This window comes from Dendropsophus ebraccatus, chromosome 9, assembly GCF_027789765.1.
Source record: "Dendropsophus ebraccatus isolate aDenEbr1 chromosome 9, aDenEbr1.pat, whole genome shotgun sequence".
NCBI classification, from domain to species: domain Eukaryota; kingdom Metazoa; phylum Chordata; class Amphibia; order Anura; family Hylidae; genus Dendropsophus; species Dendropsophus ebraccatus.
In genome coordinates this window covers 102233704-102254688 of record NC_091462.1, presented here as the reverse complement: position 1 = coordinate 102254688, position 20985 = coordinate 102233704, and the positions used below count along the sequence as shown (strand labels likewise).

The 20985-nt window shown below is 41.7% G+C and overlaps 1 protein-coding gene across 1 annotated transcript in view; it reads left to right on the top strand.

Moving 5' to 3' along the window:
* Positions 1-4748: 4748 nt before the first annotated feature.
* The window catches only part of ADCY9 (adenylate cyclase 9), a 79816-nt gene continuing 63579 nt past the window's right edge, over positions 4749-20985 (top strand). Inside the window, exon 1 of the mRNA XM_069984112.1 lies at positions 4749-7220. Within this exon, the coding sequence (XP_069840213.1) occupies positions 5546-7220 (1675 nt within the window). The 5' untranslated portion in view covers positions 4749-5545. The remainder of the gene's footprint in view (positions 7221-20985) is intronic.

Below are 20985 nucleotides of genomic sequence, written 5' to 3'. Positions count from 1 at the left end.
AGCTTCTAAATCCTTAATCTTATTTTGTAAAGTACAGAGGATAATCTGGTAATATTATAAGGATTATGCCCAGAATTGAGGTCTAGAAGGAGGATAGGAATATTTTTTCCCCCCTGGTTCTGTATATGATGTCCACAGTGAACCCAATAGCTTTAGCTTTGGCTGTCCGGGCATGATGGGAATTGTAGTTTTGCAGTAGTTTTAGGGCTAGAGGTTCCCCATCTCTGCTGTAGCGGGTACAGCGGTCATATTTGGGCCCAAAGGTTCTTCTGCCATTTAAGAAGATTGGGAGCCCTGTTCCAGATTGTTCTCTTCTGGTGGTCTACATGGCTGGGCTATAGACCTGACACCACATAGGGCTCATCATATACATATTCAGAGTTTTTTTAACTGGGTTCACGCAGCATTTACTCCATATATATGCCGACATCTTGTCAAAGGTATGCCAACAAATGCTATGGCATACTGGCATTCAGTTTAATGGCTGGACTTTATACATCATCTACTAAGCTTAGGGTCTGCTAAAAGAAACATAAATGACTTAAAGGGGTTATCCAGCACTACAAATTAGAGATTGGAAAGAAAACCGACTTCCTGCAGGACATACAGCAGCTGATAGTACTGCTAAAAGACTCAAGACTCATTTTTTAATAGTTGTAAATTACAAATCTCTGGCACTTTCTGCCACCAGTTGATTTTAATTTAAATAAATAAATAAAATTGGTGAAGAACCCCTTTAACTCTCTCTGTGTGTTACCATATTAAGGCTAATGGCTTGCATCTTAACCCCTTCTTGACAACACAATTTGTAGGTAATACATTTTTTTAAAATATATTTTTGTTGGATGAGTTGTATTTTTGAATGCGCTATATAATGTATTGATTACAAAAATATATATGTATATAAAGATATATTTGTAGGTATTGTAGACATCTCAATTGCTATTGTGCTGTATTTGATTTATTACAGATTAGTTATTATAAAATCCATGACTTAAGAGTATATTCACACAGTGGGGAAAATCCATTCTGTGACTTTTCTGGGTAGAATCCACAGAAATAAGTAATTTTCTACAGTCTGTTTTTTTCCTGTGACATGAAATCTGCACACACAAAAAAAAAAAACAGCAAAGGCGGCTACAGAAATCTAATTTACTTGCCATAAAGGTGGATTGTAACCAGGTGTGATGCAGAATGCCAGTGCAGTAAATCCTGAAATCCACATGTAGTTCAGTACTTTGTGCACCAGAGGGCGCCATTTCTCTATGCAGGGCAGGCACACTGACTCAGTACAGTATTTCTTGCTAAGCTGACACAGTTGAAGGGCAAGACAAAGTCTAAAAGGATTTTGTTTTCACCTGTGTTGGATTTCAAAGAAGGAGAAAAAAAAATGTAGGTGTTAAAACACTGATAACTAATAAATCCCAAAATGCTTTAATCCTTGACTATGATCAAATAGGCAAAAATATATTTTGCAATCTCTTGGTTATACGTACCATAGTAGGGATCTATAGATGAAGCACCAGAGAATTTCATACTTGACTGTAAGAATTGGACAAGTTGGATTTTAACCCATCCAATCCTAACGCTTTCCATGGATCATCACAGTATTCTATTGCCCTATAGACAGGGAGGGATCATGTGACGATTGTATTTGATTAAAAGCATCTGTTCAATGTGAGTTCTGCGCGTTTGGGTTGGACAGATAAGCGGCGCAGGGCGGATCTGCCAGTAATTGTAAACTTAATTATACCAATAAAAACTACCAGTGCCAGAATCCACTTCACTACATGCAAAGTGTGTTTAGATAGCGATAGCGGCTAAGCCATAACCTGACCAATAGGCAGTGCGTATACTGTACAAACAGGACTAAACAGACACGGATTATCAAACATTCTGGATTATTGGGTATTATATCTGAATAAAATGCAAATATAATAATATCATTTGGTTATAATGCCAGTACTAGTAGAATTTCTGGACTATCAGATGCCAGAGTAAAGGACGTCCACTGTACATTCATTTATTTTGTTAGTATAAGGATTCAGGGAAGGAATCTCCCAACTAGTAATGAAGGTGTCATATAAAGATGCTGAGGTCTATAGTTATATAGTCAAGTTAAAGGGGACCTGACGTCACTTTTATGCTGCCTGAACATTGGGGCACAATCTCCTCGCACCACCAGCTTTGCTAGAAAGATGCCTCTCTGTCTGTGTCAATTAAAGGGGTACTCCAGAAAGACCTACATGACCTACAGGAAAAGGTGTTGTCTTCCCATTCTGACACAGTGCTCTCTGCTGCCACCTCTTTTAGAGGTTTTCTATAGGGATTTGCTGCTGCTCTGGACAGTTCCTGACATGCACAGAGGTGGCAGCAGAGAGCGCTGTGTCAGACTGGAAAGAATACACCACTTCCTGCAGGACATACAGTAGCTAATAAGTACTGGGAGACTGGAGATTTTTAAATTTGCCAAACCATATAACATTCTGAAAGTTGATTTAAAAGAAAACAAGTTTTGCTGGGGTACCCCTTTAAGGTGACCACCCTGATGACTAGTGGTTCCAGCAGCATTTAAGTGATGACTGGCTCCCTTAAAGTTAAAGGTGTGTTCCCATTTTATAGTCATGGCATGGGTCTGGCGCTGGTGAATGATGCCATCTGCAGGTCTTTGTAATCCTGGCTTGTTGAGGGCCAATGTGTAGGCCTAATAATGTATACTGTATAATGGATATGGCCTATGGTAACTTCTGCCAATATGTCATCCCTTTATAAAATGGGAATACTCCTTTAAAGGGGTATTCTCCTTTCTGTTTGTTATCTGACGGCATGGATCACCACCAATCATGAGAACAGGGAGGCAATAAATGGAGTGTTCAGCGGGCCTATGCGGCCACCCTGACCTACAGTCCACTTAACTCTCTATGGAGCCCTCTGGGGGGGAAGGGTTATGTTGGTCCTAGCAGTTGATCCCCAATCCTATAGATTCTTTTCCATTGTGGGATAACCCTTTTAAAGGTATTGTACTCTTGTATTGCTTAATAGATTATCAATAAAACAATGACAAATAGACCTCCTAATGTAAATGTATCCTGCTTGCTCTGGGGTTGCCATGGTAACATGATAGAGTCATCAGTCTGGCCGAGGACAAAACCTGTCAGGTTTGTCTGTAGCAACCAATCAGAAGGCATTCATAACCGTCAAAGTCACATGACAGGATGTCGGGGTATGGAATAGTCAGTTTGTTGGTGCCACCATGGCAATCCCTTAATCTGCCGCCATGTTAAGTTTGGGATCCTACCCCCCAGTATAGATAATAGAAATTATAATGTAATTGCTATTTATGCAATTGTGTAAAAAAAAATCTTATTCAGCTCTAGAAATTTGGTGAAGAAAACCCCGACATGACTCAGCCATTTTAAGGGCAGGCCCAGACAGTGAGCACATTGTGTATAGATGAAGGGTGCGGCGGCCACCATGATGGTACCTACCCAAGATATAAGTGAAGAAATCAGGAGAACAGAGACGTCTGAAATGTTACAAAATACTTTTAAGGTGGACTTCCCCTTTAAGGAAATATTTTAAAATTAAAAAAAACAAAACTTGATGACTTCACATTTTTTTATTTGCACAATAGCGCAGAAAATTCACACATCCATTGTATCTCTATTGAAAAAAAAAAAAAAAAAGACTCCTTTTGGCCCAGCGATCAACTGGTCATGTACGAATCATACAGTTTGCTATGTGGTGACCCCTACAGGAGAAATGTTGTATTACATCACGACCATGCTGTTACCTAGCGGCTCTACGCTTTGACTCACGGAGGAGGGAAGAATTAACAGATTTATTTATAGGTTCACATTATGATGTCTGACACGATTGCTATTGAAGTTAAAGGGGTTATCCAGTGCTACAAAAACATGGTCACTTTCCCCTCTCTATTGTTTCCAGATTAGGTGGGGTTTCAAACTCAGGTCCATTGAAGTAAATGGAGCTTAATTGCAATGGCGCTGGATAACCACTTTAAGGCCCGGATGTAGACATTTGCTTATGTCTGCCATTGACTACACTTTCTAATACAGGCGAGACAAAGACATAGCGGCCAAACGTAATATATGGCCATATGTCTGGCCAGTTAACTATAAAGACGTGAAAAACAGTGTCGGAACGCAAGGTGATTCTAGCTTTATCCTAATATTCATGATATTCGGATTCAAAACTTTCTGTAATTCTTATGTGACAGTTGCTGGTCATCGCAATGATCACCATATGGCTGGGGGACACAGAGGGGGCTGGAGTGAAATCACTCACAAAGTGCCTATGTGGGTGAAGAATAGGGTGTGTAGGTTCTTTGTGTAGATTACACGTCGAATCAGTCCCTTTCCTATGTATGCCGTAGCTGTGACCAAGCCGAAATATAAGACCCATCCAGCCTTTAATTCTGGGGAATGACCTACGTAATCTTCCTTCCAGACAGGACTGACTGTAACCTAGGAGGAACACCAATGACTGTGCAATGATCTCCCTCTGGAGTCTCCTCCTGCATCACTTACATTTGCTCCTTATTCAACAATTATTATTATTATTTTTTTTTTTTTGCATTTTCCCCTTGAAATCACATAACTGTGGTTCCTTTTCCTCAGCCTCTACCCCTTTTCCCATCTCTCTCCCCACCCTCTCCTCATTGCCTCCCCCCCCCCTCCTTTTCTCTCCTCCTCCTCCTCTTCCCCCCTCCCTGCTCAACCCAGCATAGGAAAAGCAGCCAGGAAAGAGAGAAGAGAGAGAGAGAGAGCGGCCTGTCTGTGTACTGGTGTGAGGCCCCTCATGTCTGGCCAAAGAGAGCTGAAGCCTGGGATCCCTCCTGTGTCCACCCCAAACCACCAGGAGAGGGGCACCCCAACCTGCTGCACAGCCAGCGTGTGACCGGCAGCCAGACACCACTGCAAAGCCATTGCATAAAGAGGGAAGAAAGAAGAGACTGCAAATAACATCCAGCACCCCAAAAAGAAGAGGGCAACTGCTTGTCTACAAGTCTCTTTCTGCATTGACCCCATCTGCCATGTCCGCCTGGGAATACTGGAATATTTTCCGATAAGAGATGGAGCCCCCCTTAGCTTGGATGGAATATAATATATATTATTTTCCCCCTCTGGGCTCACAATACTGAGCTGCTCCTAAATATTTCCAGAGGGAAGAAGAAAGGAGATGATCGGCCGCAGGTTCCACAGTCTCTTCTGGCGTGTCTGATTTGCTTCCTATTAATGTATGGACTGCATTGCCTTACTCTGGTGTGGTCCGTCTGCATCTGGAGATATCTGCTTTCCTGAATGACTGTATTTAGCTGCCAGAACAGGGAGACAGGAGAGGCTACTTTGCATGGAGGCGCAAGTGAGTGCTGCCTCAGGCAGGCTGGAAGCTGTCAAAACCCTTCTGTTAGTCTGTAGCTGAAGGTTAGGAGGGGGCGGTAGTGTTAGTGGTGGTGGAGGGGGTGCGAGGTGGAAAAAAAAACAACAAAAAAAAAGTCCCAGGAAAACTATATATCGACAATATGGCTTCCCCCGCGAACCAGCAGCTGCTGCATCATACGGAGGTGAGGTGTGATGGCAGCGGGGACAGCACTAGTGTAACTGTGAAAATTAATAGGCAGCACCACCAGGCACCTTCCAGACGTTGCAAATACAGCATATCATCCAGCTGCAGCTCAGGGGAGTCTGGTGTAAAGAAGGGTGGAGGAGCTGGGGGCGTTCGGAGGCAGAAGAAGCTTCCTCAGCTTTTCGAGAGGTCTACATCCAATTGGTGGAACCCCAAATTTGATTCCAGTAACCTAGAGGAAGCCTGCGTGGAGAGATGCTTCCCACAGACGCAGCGCAGGTTTCGCTACGCTCTACTGTACCTCTCCGTGTCCGGGCTTCTGTGGAGTATCTACTTTGGTGTCCATATGAAAGATAGACTTATTGGCTACCTTGTACCAACCCTGTGCTTCCTTGTGGTGTGCCTAAGCTTTTTCTTCTTCACCTTCACCAAACCCTATGCTCGGCACTGCACGGCAGTCTCCTTACTCGTCACATTGCTGGTCTTTGCCTTGACTTTGGCCTCTCAGTTCCAGGTTTTGACTCCTAAAAATTCCCGCAATGACCTGTCCAACTTTACTTCCTTGCCAATTCCTGCTTCAACTTCTTGCATGTCCCAAGTTGGCAGTTTCTCCATCTGTGTGGAGGTCTTGCTCCTTCTCTACACAGTCATGCACTTGCCCCTGTACCTCAGTGCCTGCCTTGGGGTAGTTTACTCTATACTTTTCGAGACATTTGGCTACCACTTTCGTGATGAAGGATGTTTTGCTCCTTTGGTGGATAGGATGGCTCATTGGGAACTGCTAAGCAAGGCACTGTTGCATGTTTGCATTCACGCTATAGGAGTTCATCTCTTCATAATGTCCGAGGTCCGATCACGCAGCACTTTCTTAAAGGTTGGCCAGTCCATTATGCATGGCAAGGATCTGGAAGTGGAGAAGGCCCTCAAAGAAAGGATGATTCACTCGGTCATGCCAAGGATTATTGCCGATGATCTAATGAAGCAGGGGGATGATGAGAGTGAGAATTCAGTCAAACGCCATTCGGCCTCAAGCCCCAAAAGTCGCAAAAAGAAGTCCTCTATCCAAAAGACACCAATTGTCTTCAGGCCCTTCAAGATGCAAAGAATAGAACAAGTGAGCATATTGTTTGCTGATATTGTAGGATTCACTAAGATGAGCGCCAACAAGTCTGCCCATGCCCTTGTGGGGCTTCTCAATGACTTGTTTGGCCGCTTTGACCGACTCTGTGAGGAGACGAGATGCGAGAAGATCAGTACCTTGGGTGACTGCTACTACTGCGTGGCGGGATGCCCTGAACCTCGAGCAGATCATGCCTACTGTTGCATCGAGATGGGCCTTGGCATGATTGAAGCCATTGAACAGTTCTGTCAAGAGAAGAAAGAGATGGTCAACATGCGTGTTGGTGTGCACACCGGTACGGTGCTATGTGGCATCCTCGGTATGCGGAGGTTTAAGTTCGATGTCTGGTCAAATGATGTCAACCTGGCCAATCTTATGGAGCAGCTTGGAGTTGCCGGCAAAGTGCACATTTCCGAAAAGACAGCAAAATATCTGGATGATCGCTACTTAATGGAGGACAGTCTGGTGGCGGAACGCGTTGGGCAGATTGTAGCAGCCGATCAGCTGAAAGGTAAGACCCATCACTTTTACGGCACATGAGGCCTACATCCTAATCCTTTACTTACAGCAATGTGATCTCAGAACGAACCTGACACCGCGCCACCTCACATCTGATTATGAGGAAGCCAACACTACCACAATCATAATCGAATTACCAAGGATTATTTTTTATGGCTTAGATCTTAGACAAACTTCCTGTAGTGTGACGATAAATTCTCCCTTTGATCGCTGACACTTTTGAGTGTTGCTCTCGTAATAAGCTATGAGGAGGTCACTGAGGATTAGATGTCTATCTGGCCATGTCTGTCCCTTCATTTGCATTGATTTGATGTTACGTAATATTCTGCACTGTCTAATCCCATCCTGATAATCTGCTATCAGGAGATCGTGATAGGTTATTGTATCAAGGAGCAAAGTACCGTGTAATCTTGAGTTAGTAATCTGCAGCCAGGAAACCACTATACAATTACTGTACTTTATTGTATGTTGTAATGATGGAGTCTTATATTCCTTTTTTCCTGTAAAGCCTGGGAAACTCTGTGAAAAAGGGAGGACTCCTTGATTCCTAAAGGAGCATGTTAGCCTCCTGGGATATAAGTGGTTGAGTGATGACAGCAGGGGCAGGTCAAAGGTCAAATGCTGCTCAATGCTTCCATCACTGAACCACTGGTGACATCATGGCAATGCCTCAAGTAACAGAATCGGCACAATGGCTTCCATTTATATAGATGGGACTAGTGGTAAAGCTAGTACCCGGCACACATGAACTACTGTAGGTCTTTTACCTGGTGCCCCTTGTCTATTGACCTCAGCAATCACTGAATTCAATTGTTTCTACATCCAAGTGCCCCAGGTATCTTGAGAGTCTACCAACACCCTTCACGGCCATGATAATTGGGGCTTTGTTGCTGGCACTAAGTACCCCATCGGTGGCCCTGGTATAGGGGGCATTGCGGCTCGCATTAATATGAGGGCACTAGTGCTGTCACTACTTTATTGTTTAATCATGGTTAGGTGGCGGAAGGGCATTTAGAAGGTGGACACCATAAAAAGTAGAGCGAAACATACAGTATATATGAAAATTGTACAGGACACATAGCCATAAACTAACCTCACCTATGCTATGGGTAGATGATAACTTTGAGGCAACTCCTTTATGTCGTGGAGTAGACAAGTATGCATTTATATATGGATAATGATACAGAATATAAAACTCAATAGAATCCACTGTAATTTACAGCTTCATAGACCTGAGTGATGATACTTGATAATCTAACTAGTACTGCCTGTTAATCCACAGTAAGTAGATTAGGTTACATTGATTCAGGAGATCACTATATGTTAAACAGATGCCTAGAATTTACTAATCCTGCTTTATAATCTGGAGCTGGGAGAGTTCTATAGATTGTTGGATGTTATGATACTGCTTGATAGTCTTAGTTGTTGACCACTATAAAGTATATATTAGACATCTGTGATTATCTGCCCGGTGATGTACAGGAGACACAGCATAGACTCTGTAGCTTACACTGTTATAAGGGTCGGCCATGCACATTTATGAGGGTCCTGTGGCTGGCACTGTTAGAAGGGTAACTAGTATTATGTGGCTGGTACTATTATCATTGTTCTGTGACTGGCACTGTTATTATTGTTCTGTGGCTGGCACTGTTATCAATGTCATGTGGCTGGCACTGTTATTATTGTTCTGTGGCTGGCACTGTTATCAATGTCATGTGGCTGGCACTGTTATTGTTCTGTGGCTGGCACTGTTATCATTGTCCTGTGGCTGGCACTGTTATCAGTGTTCTGTGTTTGGCACTGTTATTAGTGTTCTGTGTCTGGTACTGTTATAATTGTACTGTGGCTGGCACTGTTATTCTTGTCCTGTGGCTGGTACTGTTATCAGCATTCTGTGGCTGGCACTGTTAGTAGTGTTCTGTGTCTGGTACTGTTATCATTGTACTGTGGCTGGTACTGTTATCATTGTACTGTGGCTGGCACTGTTATCCTTGTCCTGTGGCTGGTACTGTTATCAGCATTCTGTGGCTGGCACTGTTATTAGTGTTCTGTGGCTGGCACTGTTATTAGTGTTCTGTGGCTGGCACTGTTATCATTGTTCTGTGTCTGGCAATGTTATTAGTGTTCTGTGGCTGGCACTGTTATTATTTTTCTGTGGCTGGCACTTTTATCAGTGTTCTGTGTTTGGCACTGTTACTAGTGTTCTGTGTCTGGTACTGATATCAGCAATATGTGTCTGGTACTGTTATCATTATACTGTGGCTGGCATTGTTATGCTTGTCCTGTGGCTGGAACTGTTATGAGTGTTCTGTGGCTGGCACTGTTATTAGTGTTCTGTGGCTGACACTGTTATCAGTGTTCTATGGCTGGCAATGTTATCAGTGTCTGGTGTTTGGTACTGCTATGAGTGTTCTGTGGCTGGTGCTGTTGTGCGGAGTCTGTGGCTGGAACTGTTATCAGTGTCCTATTGTTTGCACTGTTATCAGCATTCTGTGGTTGGCACTGCTATCAGTGTTTTATGGCTGGCACTTTTATCAGCATTCTGTGGTTGGCACTATTATCAGTGTTCTATGGCTGGCACTGTTATCAGTGTCCTATTGTTGGCACTGTTATCAGCATTCTGTGGTTGGCACTGTTATCAGTGTTCTATGGCTGGCACTGTTATCAGTGTCTGGTGGCTGGTACTGCTATGAGCGGCTGGCACTGTTGTGAGGAGTCTGTGGCTGGCACTGTAATCAGCATTCTGTAGCTGGTACTATTATGAGTGTTCTCTGGCGGGCACTGTTATTAGTGTTCTGTGGCTGACACTGTTATCAGTGTTCTATGGCTGGCACTGTTATCTGTGTCTGGTGGCTGGTACTGCTATGAGTGTTCTGTGGCTGGTGCTGTTGTGCAGAGTCTGTGGCTGGAACTGTTATCAGTGTCCTATTGTTGGCACTGTTATCAGCATTCTGTGGTTGGCACTGTTATCAGTGTTCTATGGCTGGCACTGTTATCAGTGGCTGGTACTGCTATGAGTGGCTGGCACTGTTATCAGTGTCTGGTGGCTGGTACAGCTATGAGTGGCTGGCACTGTTGTGAGGAGTCTGTGGCTGGCACTGTAATCAGCATTCTGTAGCTGGTACTGTTATGAGTGTTCTGTGGCTGGCACTGTTGCGAGGAGTCTGTGGCTGGTACTGTTTTGAGTTTTCTTTGGCTGGCACTGTTATCAGTGTCCTGTGTTTGGCACTGTCATAAGTGTTCTGTGGCTGGCACTGTTATGAGGGTTATGTGTCTGACACTGTTGTGAGGAGTTAGTGGCTGGCACTGTTATTAGCGCTCTGCGTTTGGCACTGTTATCAGTGTCCTGTTTGTTTTTAGCACTGTTATTAATGTTCTTTGGCAGGCACTGTTATGGTGGCCCTGTGGCTGGCACTGTTATGGTGACCCTGTGGTTGGCACTGTTATGGTGGCCCTGTGGCAGACACTGTTATGGTGGCCCACTGTTATGGTGGCCCTGTGGCAGCCCTCTTGCTGACACTGTTAGGGGGGTGTCAGTGATATAAATAAAAGCACATGTGCCATATCCTGTGGGATTATTTTTAGGATGATTACATTATTTCTATAGGGTTACTATAGGCTGGATACCGGAGACTATGATTGGCAGAACATGGCACAGCATGGCCCTATAGAAATAAGCATGAAGGGTGAAGTATGTTATTACACGTACCGAGGGGGGCCCGATAATACCTGTAAACGAGCGCCGATCTGCTAGATCGTCGCTCATTTACTGGACCTATTACACGGCCCGATAATCGTTTAACAAGAGCTGCAAGGACATTATTACTGATGTCCTTGCAGCCCTTGCTTAAACTTTACACTTTACCTATCCACGCTCCAGGGCTGCTCCTGCGGTCCGCTTCTCCCCCAGTCCCGCACACTCTAGCTTTAGAGCGGCCTGTCAGCTGACTCGGGGAGAAGCGGACCGCAGGAGCAGCCCGGGAGCGTGGATAGGTAAAGTATATTTTCAGTCGCCGACCGCGACTGGTGGTGCCACTGAATGAATCCTATAGTCTGTGGCCTATGAGGCAACAACTAACCACTGTGCACACAACTTCCATTTTCCATATCAGACCATGTCCACATTTTTTGGGACCTAACAATTTTTATGAACGGTACTGCCATACTGCTCTGCATATAATAGTCATACCTGGGCTGAATGCTGTAATACCATAGTGCAATGCCCCCATAATACTGCCATACTGCGTCCATACAGTGCCCCTTACTGGAAGTTTAGAGTTGGTTGTATGTAATGGGTCCACAATGAAGTCATACAACGATCCTACAATAGATCTGGCACAGTTACGTAGCTTCTGGTACAAGTACTGACGCCAGGGTGATCAGAGTCTTACGGTAAAATCTGTGCACTGCCAGTCTGAGGGTGCTAATATGTCCCTGTGGTGTGCCATGCTGATGTATAAAATATAACGCCATTCTGTGCTAATAAAATGTATGGTAATTTGGGGGTAGTGCGAACTGGGACTAATTTACTACCCTGAATGTTATGGCGGTAGAACAGAAAGGGGTTAAATGTCATCCATTACCGACCATTTACAAGTCTTGTGTATCCCACCGCGCTCTACGTGCTCATCTGTTAGAATTCACTTATTTATGGTTATACCACAAACCTTATATCTTATTAGGGGAGATTTGCAGCTTTATGTTAGGGTTTTAAGGTAGCAATCGGTGTTAAAAATAATTAGAAGACAGATCCTTATTATAACAAGCACTGTATAGCGGCATTTTTAATTGGTAGTTAAAGGGGTACTCCAGTGATAAATCTTTTTCATTCAAATCAACTGGTTTCAGAAGGTTATACAGATTTGTAATTTACTTCTATTTAAAAATCATATTTATCAGCTGCTGTATGTCCTGCAGGAAGTGATGTATTCTTTACAGTCTGACACAGTGCTCTCTGCTGCCATCTTTCTATGGGGATTTTCTCCTGATCTGGACAGTTCCTGACATGGACAGAGGTGGCAACAGAGAGCACTGTGTCAGACTGCAAAGAATACACCACTTCCTGCAGGACACACAGAGGCTAATAAGTACTGGAAGACTGGAGTAAATTATAAATCAATATAACTTTCTGAAACCAGTTGAAAGAAAAAAATTTTCACCAGAGTACCCCTTTAAGCCAGGAATAGATGATAAATGGCAGCCATCTCAGGGGAACCCGGATGGTTTTTCTGAGTCCGTCTGTCTCCCTCATCCCAGGCCTGCACAGCTGTTATACTACCGCAATCTAATGCTTCCATTATAGTACATACCATAGCAGTAAATGCATATACATCCGCCATATGGTGAGATCAGTGCTGACCAGGGGCGTAGCTAGGGGTTAAGCCTAGGGGGGGCAAGTGAGTCTCAGTGGGCCCCCAACCAATTATGTTACCCATAGGGAACCTCAGTAGATGACAATGCTTCATAAAGGGTATTTCCTACTACATTATTCATAGTGAAAAGGGCCTGAAAACTGTGGAATATACTTTTTACATTTCACATATATAAACATATAAAAATTAAAGGGGTTATCCAGCATTGCAAAAACAAAGCTGCCTTTTTCCAGAAACAGCGCCACTCTTATCTAAAGCTTGGATGTGGTAGCGCAGCTCAGTTCTCCTAAAGACAATAGAACCAAGTTGTAATACCACAAAAAACATAGAGGAAGCTATGGCGCGGTTTCCATTTTCTAATTGGCCATCCATCCATTCTTCTATCTCTTTATCTCATATCTTCTGTGTAATATCTATTGGGCAGCATAAGGACTACACCATAGCTGATGGTCAATGACCAAATTAGCAACATCCGAAGGGTATACCCGCAGCACCAATAGAGTAAATGTATAGTACAATTGCTGGGTAATAACAATAAATAGTCCCATGCAGTTCAAGGCAACTATACTAAATAACCTATATACAAAAAAGCCAGACTACTGCAACATAACTAAATTAAACTATAATTTCCCTCTGTTTCCATGCAGTAGTTAGGACCCTCTGTGCCCTCATATAGAAGTTAGACTCCCCTCTGTGCATCTATCTAATGTTTAGACCTCTCTGTGTAGGAACCCCCCCCCCTCCAAAGGGTAGTATCCTCCATGTAGGCATCCCCTCCAGCACCATCTCATGTAGGTAATCCCCCTGGTATATGTTCCCCCTTGTAATCCTCCTGGTGGGCACCACCACCACTGTGAGTAGACCATACCTCCAAATTCGGTATCCCAGTTAGCCAGCACATCCCATACCCTAACTTCCATAGATACCATGCTTCCAAAAAGAGTTATCCCCACCCACTCCCATAGATAACATCCTTTCCAGGAAATAGCCCCACCCACCAACATAGGTCTCCTCCTCTATAACTAAGGGAGAAAAAAGACATACTTACCTGCTGTGCAGTTGCAGCACTGTCGTCTTCTGATGTCAACTCTCTCCCTGCTCTGTGAGCGCAGGAGTGACATCACTCATGTTCCATAGCTCTAAGGGAGGAAACGGCCTCTTGTGGACACAACAGTGAATAGCAGGGTGGAGAGCCAATGCTCTCATTGCCTTGTCAATCACCCTGCTGCGTTTAACTGTATGTTCTCCTCACATACAAGTTCATACAGCTATATGGTCAAACACAACATTCGATAGCCGTGCGGGCCCCCCAGGAGCACTGGTTACTGGCCAGGGGGCACCTACAGCCAATAGACATTTGTTAAGTCTGTCTGAAAAAGCAATAGCTTTTGCAGACAGCATTAACTAGCAAAATACTCAGTGGGCCCCCTGCCTGTGTGGGCCCGGGAGCAGCCGCCCCCTCTGCCCCCACCAAATTACGCTACTGGTGCTGACTATTGCTGATCCCTCATCTAAACATTTCCCCATAGGCCTCCCGCCAGTCCATGTAGGGTATATACAGACGGTATATACAGACGGCCCATGTTTACTCCAGGTGCCTAAATTCCTTCACCCCTGTGTGAAGAATGTAACCATATTAGTTTGTGCTTCCAGTTGCTGTGATTTTCCACCCTCCATCCTATCTTCCTTTTACCATCTTAGTGTCCGGGAGGAATTTTACGTACGTAAACAGCAACTTTAATGCATTTTACAATATCACTAGGCCGCCATCTTGTGCCACCTCAAGGGCCCCCCCAGGGTTTGCTATTTTGGCCCGGCCAGCGGTTTTTTTTTTTGTTTTTTTGTTTCTTCGTGTTATCAAAACAGGGAAATGTTTTACATAATTGCCGCCTTGGTTTATAAAACACATGGCAGGCCGCGGCATCATGAACAAATAAGGTTAGAGCTACTCCGGCTGTTTACACAACACGTGACACTTAAGAATCCACCTCAAGTCATGTCTGAGGAGACGCAGTGACCTTGGAACGCCAAATTCATTGTGCAGACAGATATTTTATTGTTGTTTGTATCTTTTTATGTGTTTTTTTTTGCATTATATTCAAAATTATATCTTAAAGGGAAACGCTCCAAAAATACTTGGGATCCCTAACAATTCTGCATTGTTCATTGTGCTGTCCCTCTGTTATTCCTTCTGTAAATAAGTTGGTTATTGCCCTTGTCTTAGACTGTATTCTCACCAGGATAGTGTAAATGGACATGAACAGGGCCAGGGGCTATCTCATGACGGAAACCATGATGGTGGAGTGAACAAGGCCTTGAAGGGGATATCTTGTGACAAAAACCATGATGGTGGAGTGAACAGGGCCTTGAAAGGGCTATCGCATGACAGAAACCATGATGGTGGAGTGAACAGGGCCTTAAATGGGCTATCTCATGACAGAAACCACGATGGTGGAGTGAGCAGGGCCTTGAAAGGGCTATGTCATGACAAAAACCATAATGGTGGAGTGAACAAGGCCTTGAAGGGGCTATCTAGTGACAGAAATCATGATGGTGGAGTGAACAGGGCCTTAAAGGGGCTATCTTGTGACAGAACCCATAATGGTGGCGTGCACAGGGCCTTGAAGGGGCTATCTTGTGACAGAAACCATAATGGTGGTGGAGTGAACAGGGCCTTGAAGGGGGTATCTCATAGCACAAACCATGATGGTGGAGTGAACAGGGCCTTGAAAGGGCTATCTCATGACACAAACCATGATGGTGGAGGGAACAGGGCCTTGAAGGGGCTATCTCGTGACAGAAATCATGATAGTGGAGTGAACAGGGCCTTGAAGGGGCTATCTCGTGACAGAAATCATGACAGTGGAGTGAACAGGGCCTTGAAGGGGCTATCTTGTGACAGAAACCATGATGGTGGAGTGAACATGGTCTTAAAGAGGTAGTTCAGCGAATTTTTCTTTCTAATCAACTGGTGTCAGAAAGTGCCAGAGATTTGTAATTTACTTTTATTGAAAAAAGCTCCAGTCTTCCAGTACTTATCAGCTGCTGTATGTCCTACAGGAAGTGGTGATTTATTTCCAGTCTGACACACTACTTTCTGTAGGATATACAGCAGCTGATAAGTACTTGAAGACTTGAGATCTTTTAATAGGAATCTCTGGCACTTTCTGCCACCAGATTAGGAAGATTTTTTTTTTTCCGCTGAACTACCCCTTTAAATCATGATGACAGAGTGAACAGAGCATTAAAGGGGCTATTTCATGACTGAAACCATGATGGCGGAGTGAACAAAGCCTTAAAGTGGAGGAGAGTAGTAAAAATAAAGCGATTTTGCACAAATTGTATCGGAATAGAATAAGCCTCCAGCCTCCTCGCCATCAGAAGAAAGGCCGTTCTCTAGTTCTGCCTAGTAGAACAGATACCCCTCTATGTCGTTTTCATGCCCCCAAAGGAGATGTCTCCCAACTTTCCAGAAAGAGATCTACTGAGGCAGGCCATTTTGGATTGGTGTACTTCCCAAGTTTTCCCCTTTAACCAGCCGGTGTCACATGACCTCCTCCCACACTACACTCAATATTCAGGGAAGCAAAATGTTTAGTAGACAATGTGCAACAAGTGACCTCTGTCCGGCCAGAGGGGGAGTCATCCAGGTGTGACCGAGAGCAAACTACATGTGCTACAGTAGTCTCCAACCTGCCGCTCCTCAGCTGTCTGTGCCCTCTCTCTATAGAGAGATAGATAGAAGATAGATAGATAGATAGATAGATAGATAGATAGATAGATAGGAGATAGATAGATAGATAGATAGGAGATAGATAGATAGATAGATAGATAGATAGATAGATAGATAGATAGGAGATAGATAGATAGATAGATAGATAGATAGATAGATAGATAGATAGAAGATAGATAGGTAGGAGAAAGATAGATAGATAGATAGATAGATAGATAGGAGATAGATAGATAGATAGATAGATAGATAGATAGGAGATAGATAGATAGATAGATAGATAGATAGATAGATAGATAGGAGATAGATAGATAGATAGGAGATAGATAGGAGATAGATAGATAGGAGATAGATAGATAGATAGATAGATAGATAGGAGATAGATAGATAGATAGATAGATAGATAGATAGATAGGAGATAGATAGATAGGAGATAGATAGATAGATAGATAGATAGATAGATAGATAGATAGATAGATAGATAAATATCCAATCGAAAGTACTGCAGCACACCGTAATCAAAGTGAAAAAGTAAGGTAATTTATTCAATCCATACAGCAGGTTATGCGACGTTTCAGTCTCTACACTGAGACTTTTCTCAAGCAAGTGAACACATTTCATTACACACGTGTTTAAATAGTGAATACTTCAATATATCAATAAAATACAATTAATGCAGAATTTAATAAATATAGTGTGAACAAAGACATAGTGTAATCAAACATGATTATGGTAAGGTTGAACATGTCAATTTCATTCAAAGTACGAGTTCAACAAAGTGTTACATAATACAAAACATAGTGTACAGTGTATATATGTGTTAATTATAAGATAATATACATACAGAGCAGCTGGGGAACTCACCCAGATAGATAGATAGATAGATAGATAGATAGATAGATAGATAGATAGGAGATAGATAGATAGATAGATAGATAGATAGATAGATAGATAGATAGATAGGAGATAGATAGATAGATAGATAGATAGATAGATAGATAGATAGGAGATAGATAGATAGATAGATAGATAGATAGATAGATAGATAGATAGGAGATAGATAGGAGATAGATAGATAGATAGATAGATAGATAGATAGGAGATAGATAGATAGATAGATAGATAGATACATAGATAGATGATAGATAGATGATAGATAGATAGATAGATAATAGATAGATGATAGATAGATGATAGATAGATAGATAGATAGATAGATAGATAGATAGATAGATAAAAGATAGATAGATAGATAGATAGATAGAAGATAGATAGATAGATAGGAGATAGATCGGAGATAGATAGATAGATAGATAGATAGATAGATAATAGGACATAGATAGATAGATAGATAGATAGATAGATAGATTGATAAATAGAAGATAGATAGATAGATAGATAAATAGAAGATAGATAGATAGATAGATAGATAGATAGATAGATAGATAGGAGATAGATAGATAGATAGATAGATAGATAAATAGAAGATAGATAGATAGATAGATAGATAGATAGATAAATAGAAGATAGATAGATAGATAGATAGATAGATAGATAGGAGATAGATAGATAGATAGATAGATAGATAGATAGATAGATAGATAGGAGATAGATAGATAGGAGATAGATAGATAGATAGATAGATAGATAGATAGATAGATAAATATCCAATCGAAAGTACTGCAGCACACCGTAATCAAAGTGAAAAAGTAAGGTAATTTATTCAATCCATACAGCAGGTTATGCGACGTTTCAGTCTCTACACTGAGACTTTTCTCAAGCAAGTGAACACATTTCATTACACACGTGTTTAAATAGTGAATACTTCAATATATCAATAAAATACAATTAATGCAGAATTTAATAAATATAGTGTGAACAAAGACATAGTGTAATCAAACATGATTATGGTAAGGTTGAACATGTCAATTTCATTCAAAGTACGAGTTCAACAAAGTGTTACATAATACAAAACATAGTGTACAGTGTATATATGTGTTAATTATAAGATAATATACATACAGAGCAGCTGGGGAACTCACCCAGATAGATAGATAGATAGATAGATAGATAGATAGATAGATAGATAGATAGATAGGAGATAGATAGATAGATAGATAGATAGATAGATAGATAGATAGGAGATAGATAGATAGATAGATAGATAGATAGATAGATAGATAGGAGATAGATAGATAGATAGATAGATAGATAGATAGATAGATAGATAGGAGATAGATAGATAGATAGATAGATAGATAGGAGATAGATAGGAGATAGATAGATAGATAGATAGATAGATAGATAGATAGGAGATAGATAGATAGATAGATAGATAGATAGATAGATAGATACATAGATAGATGATAGATAGATGATAGATAGATAGATAGATAGATAATAGATAGATGATAGATAGATGATAGATAGATAGATAGATAGATAGATAGATAAAAGATAGATAGATAGATAGATAGATAGATAGAAGATAGATAGATAGATAGGAGATAGATCGGAGATAGATAGATAGATAGATAGATAGATAGATAGATAGATAGATAATAGGACATAGATAGATAGATAGATAGATAGATAGATAGATTGATAAATAGAAGATAGATAGATAGATAGATAAATAGAAGATAGATAGATAGATAGATAGATAGATAGATAGATAGATAGGAGATAGATAGATAGATAGATAGATAGATAGATAAATAGAAGATAGATAGATAGATAGATAGATAGATAGATAAATAGAAGATAGATAGATAGATAGATAGATAGATAGATAGGAGATAGATAGATAGATAGATAGATAGATAGATAGATAGATAGAAGATAGATAGATAGATAGATAGATAGATAAATAGAAGATAGATAGATAGATAGATAGATAGGAGATAGATAGATAGATAGGAGATAGATAGATAGATAGATAGATAGGAGATAGATAGATAGGAGATAGATAATAGACAGATAGATAGATAGATAGATAGATAGATAGATAGATAGATAGATAGATAGGAGATAGATAGATAGATAGATAGATAGTGTTTCCCGGCAGCAGATGGGCTATAACAATGCTGTCTGGGCTATGGATTGCTCCCAGGCTCTCTTGCCCAGTGTTGTATCAGTGAATACATGTTTATCTCTCCCCGGCCAAATACATCTGTTGTGTAAAGCCATCTCAGGTGCCATCACATGACCTTAGAGGGTTAGTTCACCTTTGATGAACCTCTAAGCCTGGATGTTAGACACAGTAGGACGAGTATACAGGAAGCCTTTGTGATGGTCCCTGTGTGTTCCTGGCTGGTCACCCTCCTGTGTGTTGGAGACAGTTCTTATGTTGTGATTTGGTGGATCAGACCTGATCTCTGTTATTGCTGTACACACGGACAGGCAGGCAGGTCACAGGCTCTGTGGGTTGTTATATCCTCCGGCCTGTGCTGTATACCACACAGCAACTCTTTGCTGTTATATCTACAAGGGAAGCAACATCTCCTGTGCACAAACACTGATATATAAACAGTATACAGTATACCTCATATAATGTGGTGTCCAAATCATAGGGTCATGGTGGTGGTCAGAAATCTTCAGTCTTCCAGTACATATCAGCTGCTGCATGCCCCACAGGAAGTGGTGTATTCCTTCCAGTCTGACACAGTGCTCTCTGCTGCCACCTCTGTCCATGTCAGGAACTGTTTAGAGCAGGAGAGGGTTTCTAGGGGGATTTGTTAATGCTCTGGATAGTTCCTGACATTGACAGAGGTGGCAGCAGAGAGCACTGTGTCAGACAACTTCCTGCAGGTCATATAGCAGCTGATAAGTACTGGAATACCTGAGAAGTAAATTACAAACCTATTTAACTTTCTGACATCAGTTGATTTGAAAAAACATTTTTTTGTTTTTACTGGAATACCCCTTTAAGCTATTTGTTTATGGTGATGTTAATAGTTATAGTACTTCTCCTATGCATCAGTTTTTATCAATCTCCCATGGTCCATTTAGTCTATTAGTTGTTTGTGTTTAGATTTGTTTCTATTGTGTCTTCTTAAAGGAGAAAATGCTATCCAGTCTTTCAGAAGGATATTATAGAGTAGGAGGAGCTGAGCAGATTTATATACACTTGTTAGATAATAATTCAGCCAAACTTGTTATTTATTCATTTTAACCTTTGCTCATTCTGGATTTAGCAGTCAAGTGGGCGGTCCTAATCAATGATTGACAGTTTTGTACACAGACTGACAAGGAATGCACATCATTTATTCATACAATATTCTGTACATAGGAGTCCAGTGGGCGGTCCTCTGGCAGCCTTCCCTGTATGAGTAGTTGTCAGTCACTGATTAGGACCTCCTACTAGACTCCTAGAGATTATAATGAATAAATGAAAAGTTATAAATGGAACTTTGCTAAAAATCCTCTCAGTCTGTCTGCTCAGCTCGTCCTGCATGTTCTCAGTTCCCTTTAAGCCTCGGGCTCACAGGTATGAATTACCTTCTCTTATCTCCGGGCCTGATAACCTCTCACATTGCCGTTATATTACACATATTAACACCACGCAATCTTGTATGTTTAAGATAAACTATATTGTCTTCAAATTCCAAGACACAGATCCGTACACTTCAAGTCTCTGTATACTGTATGTAAAT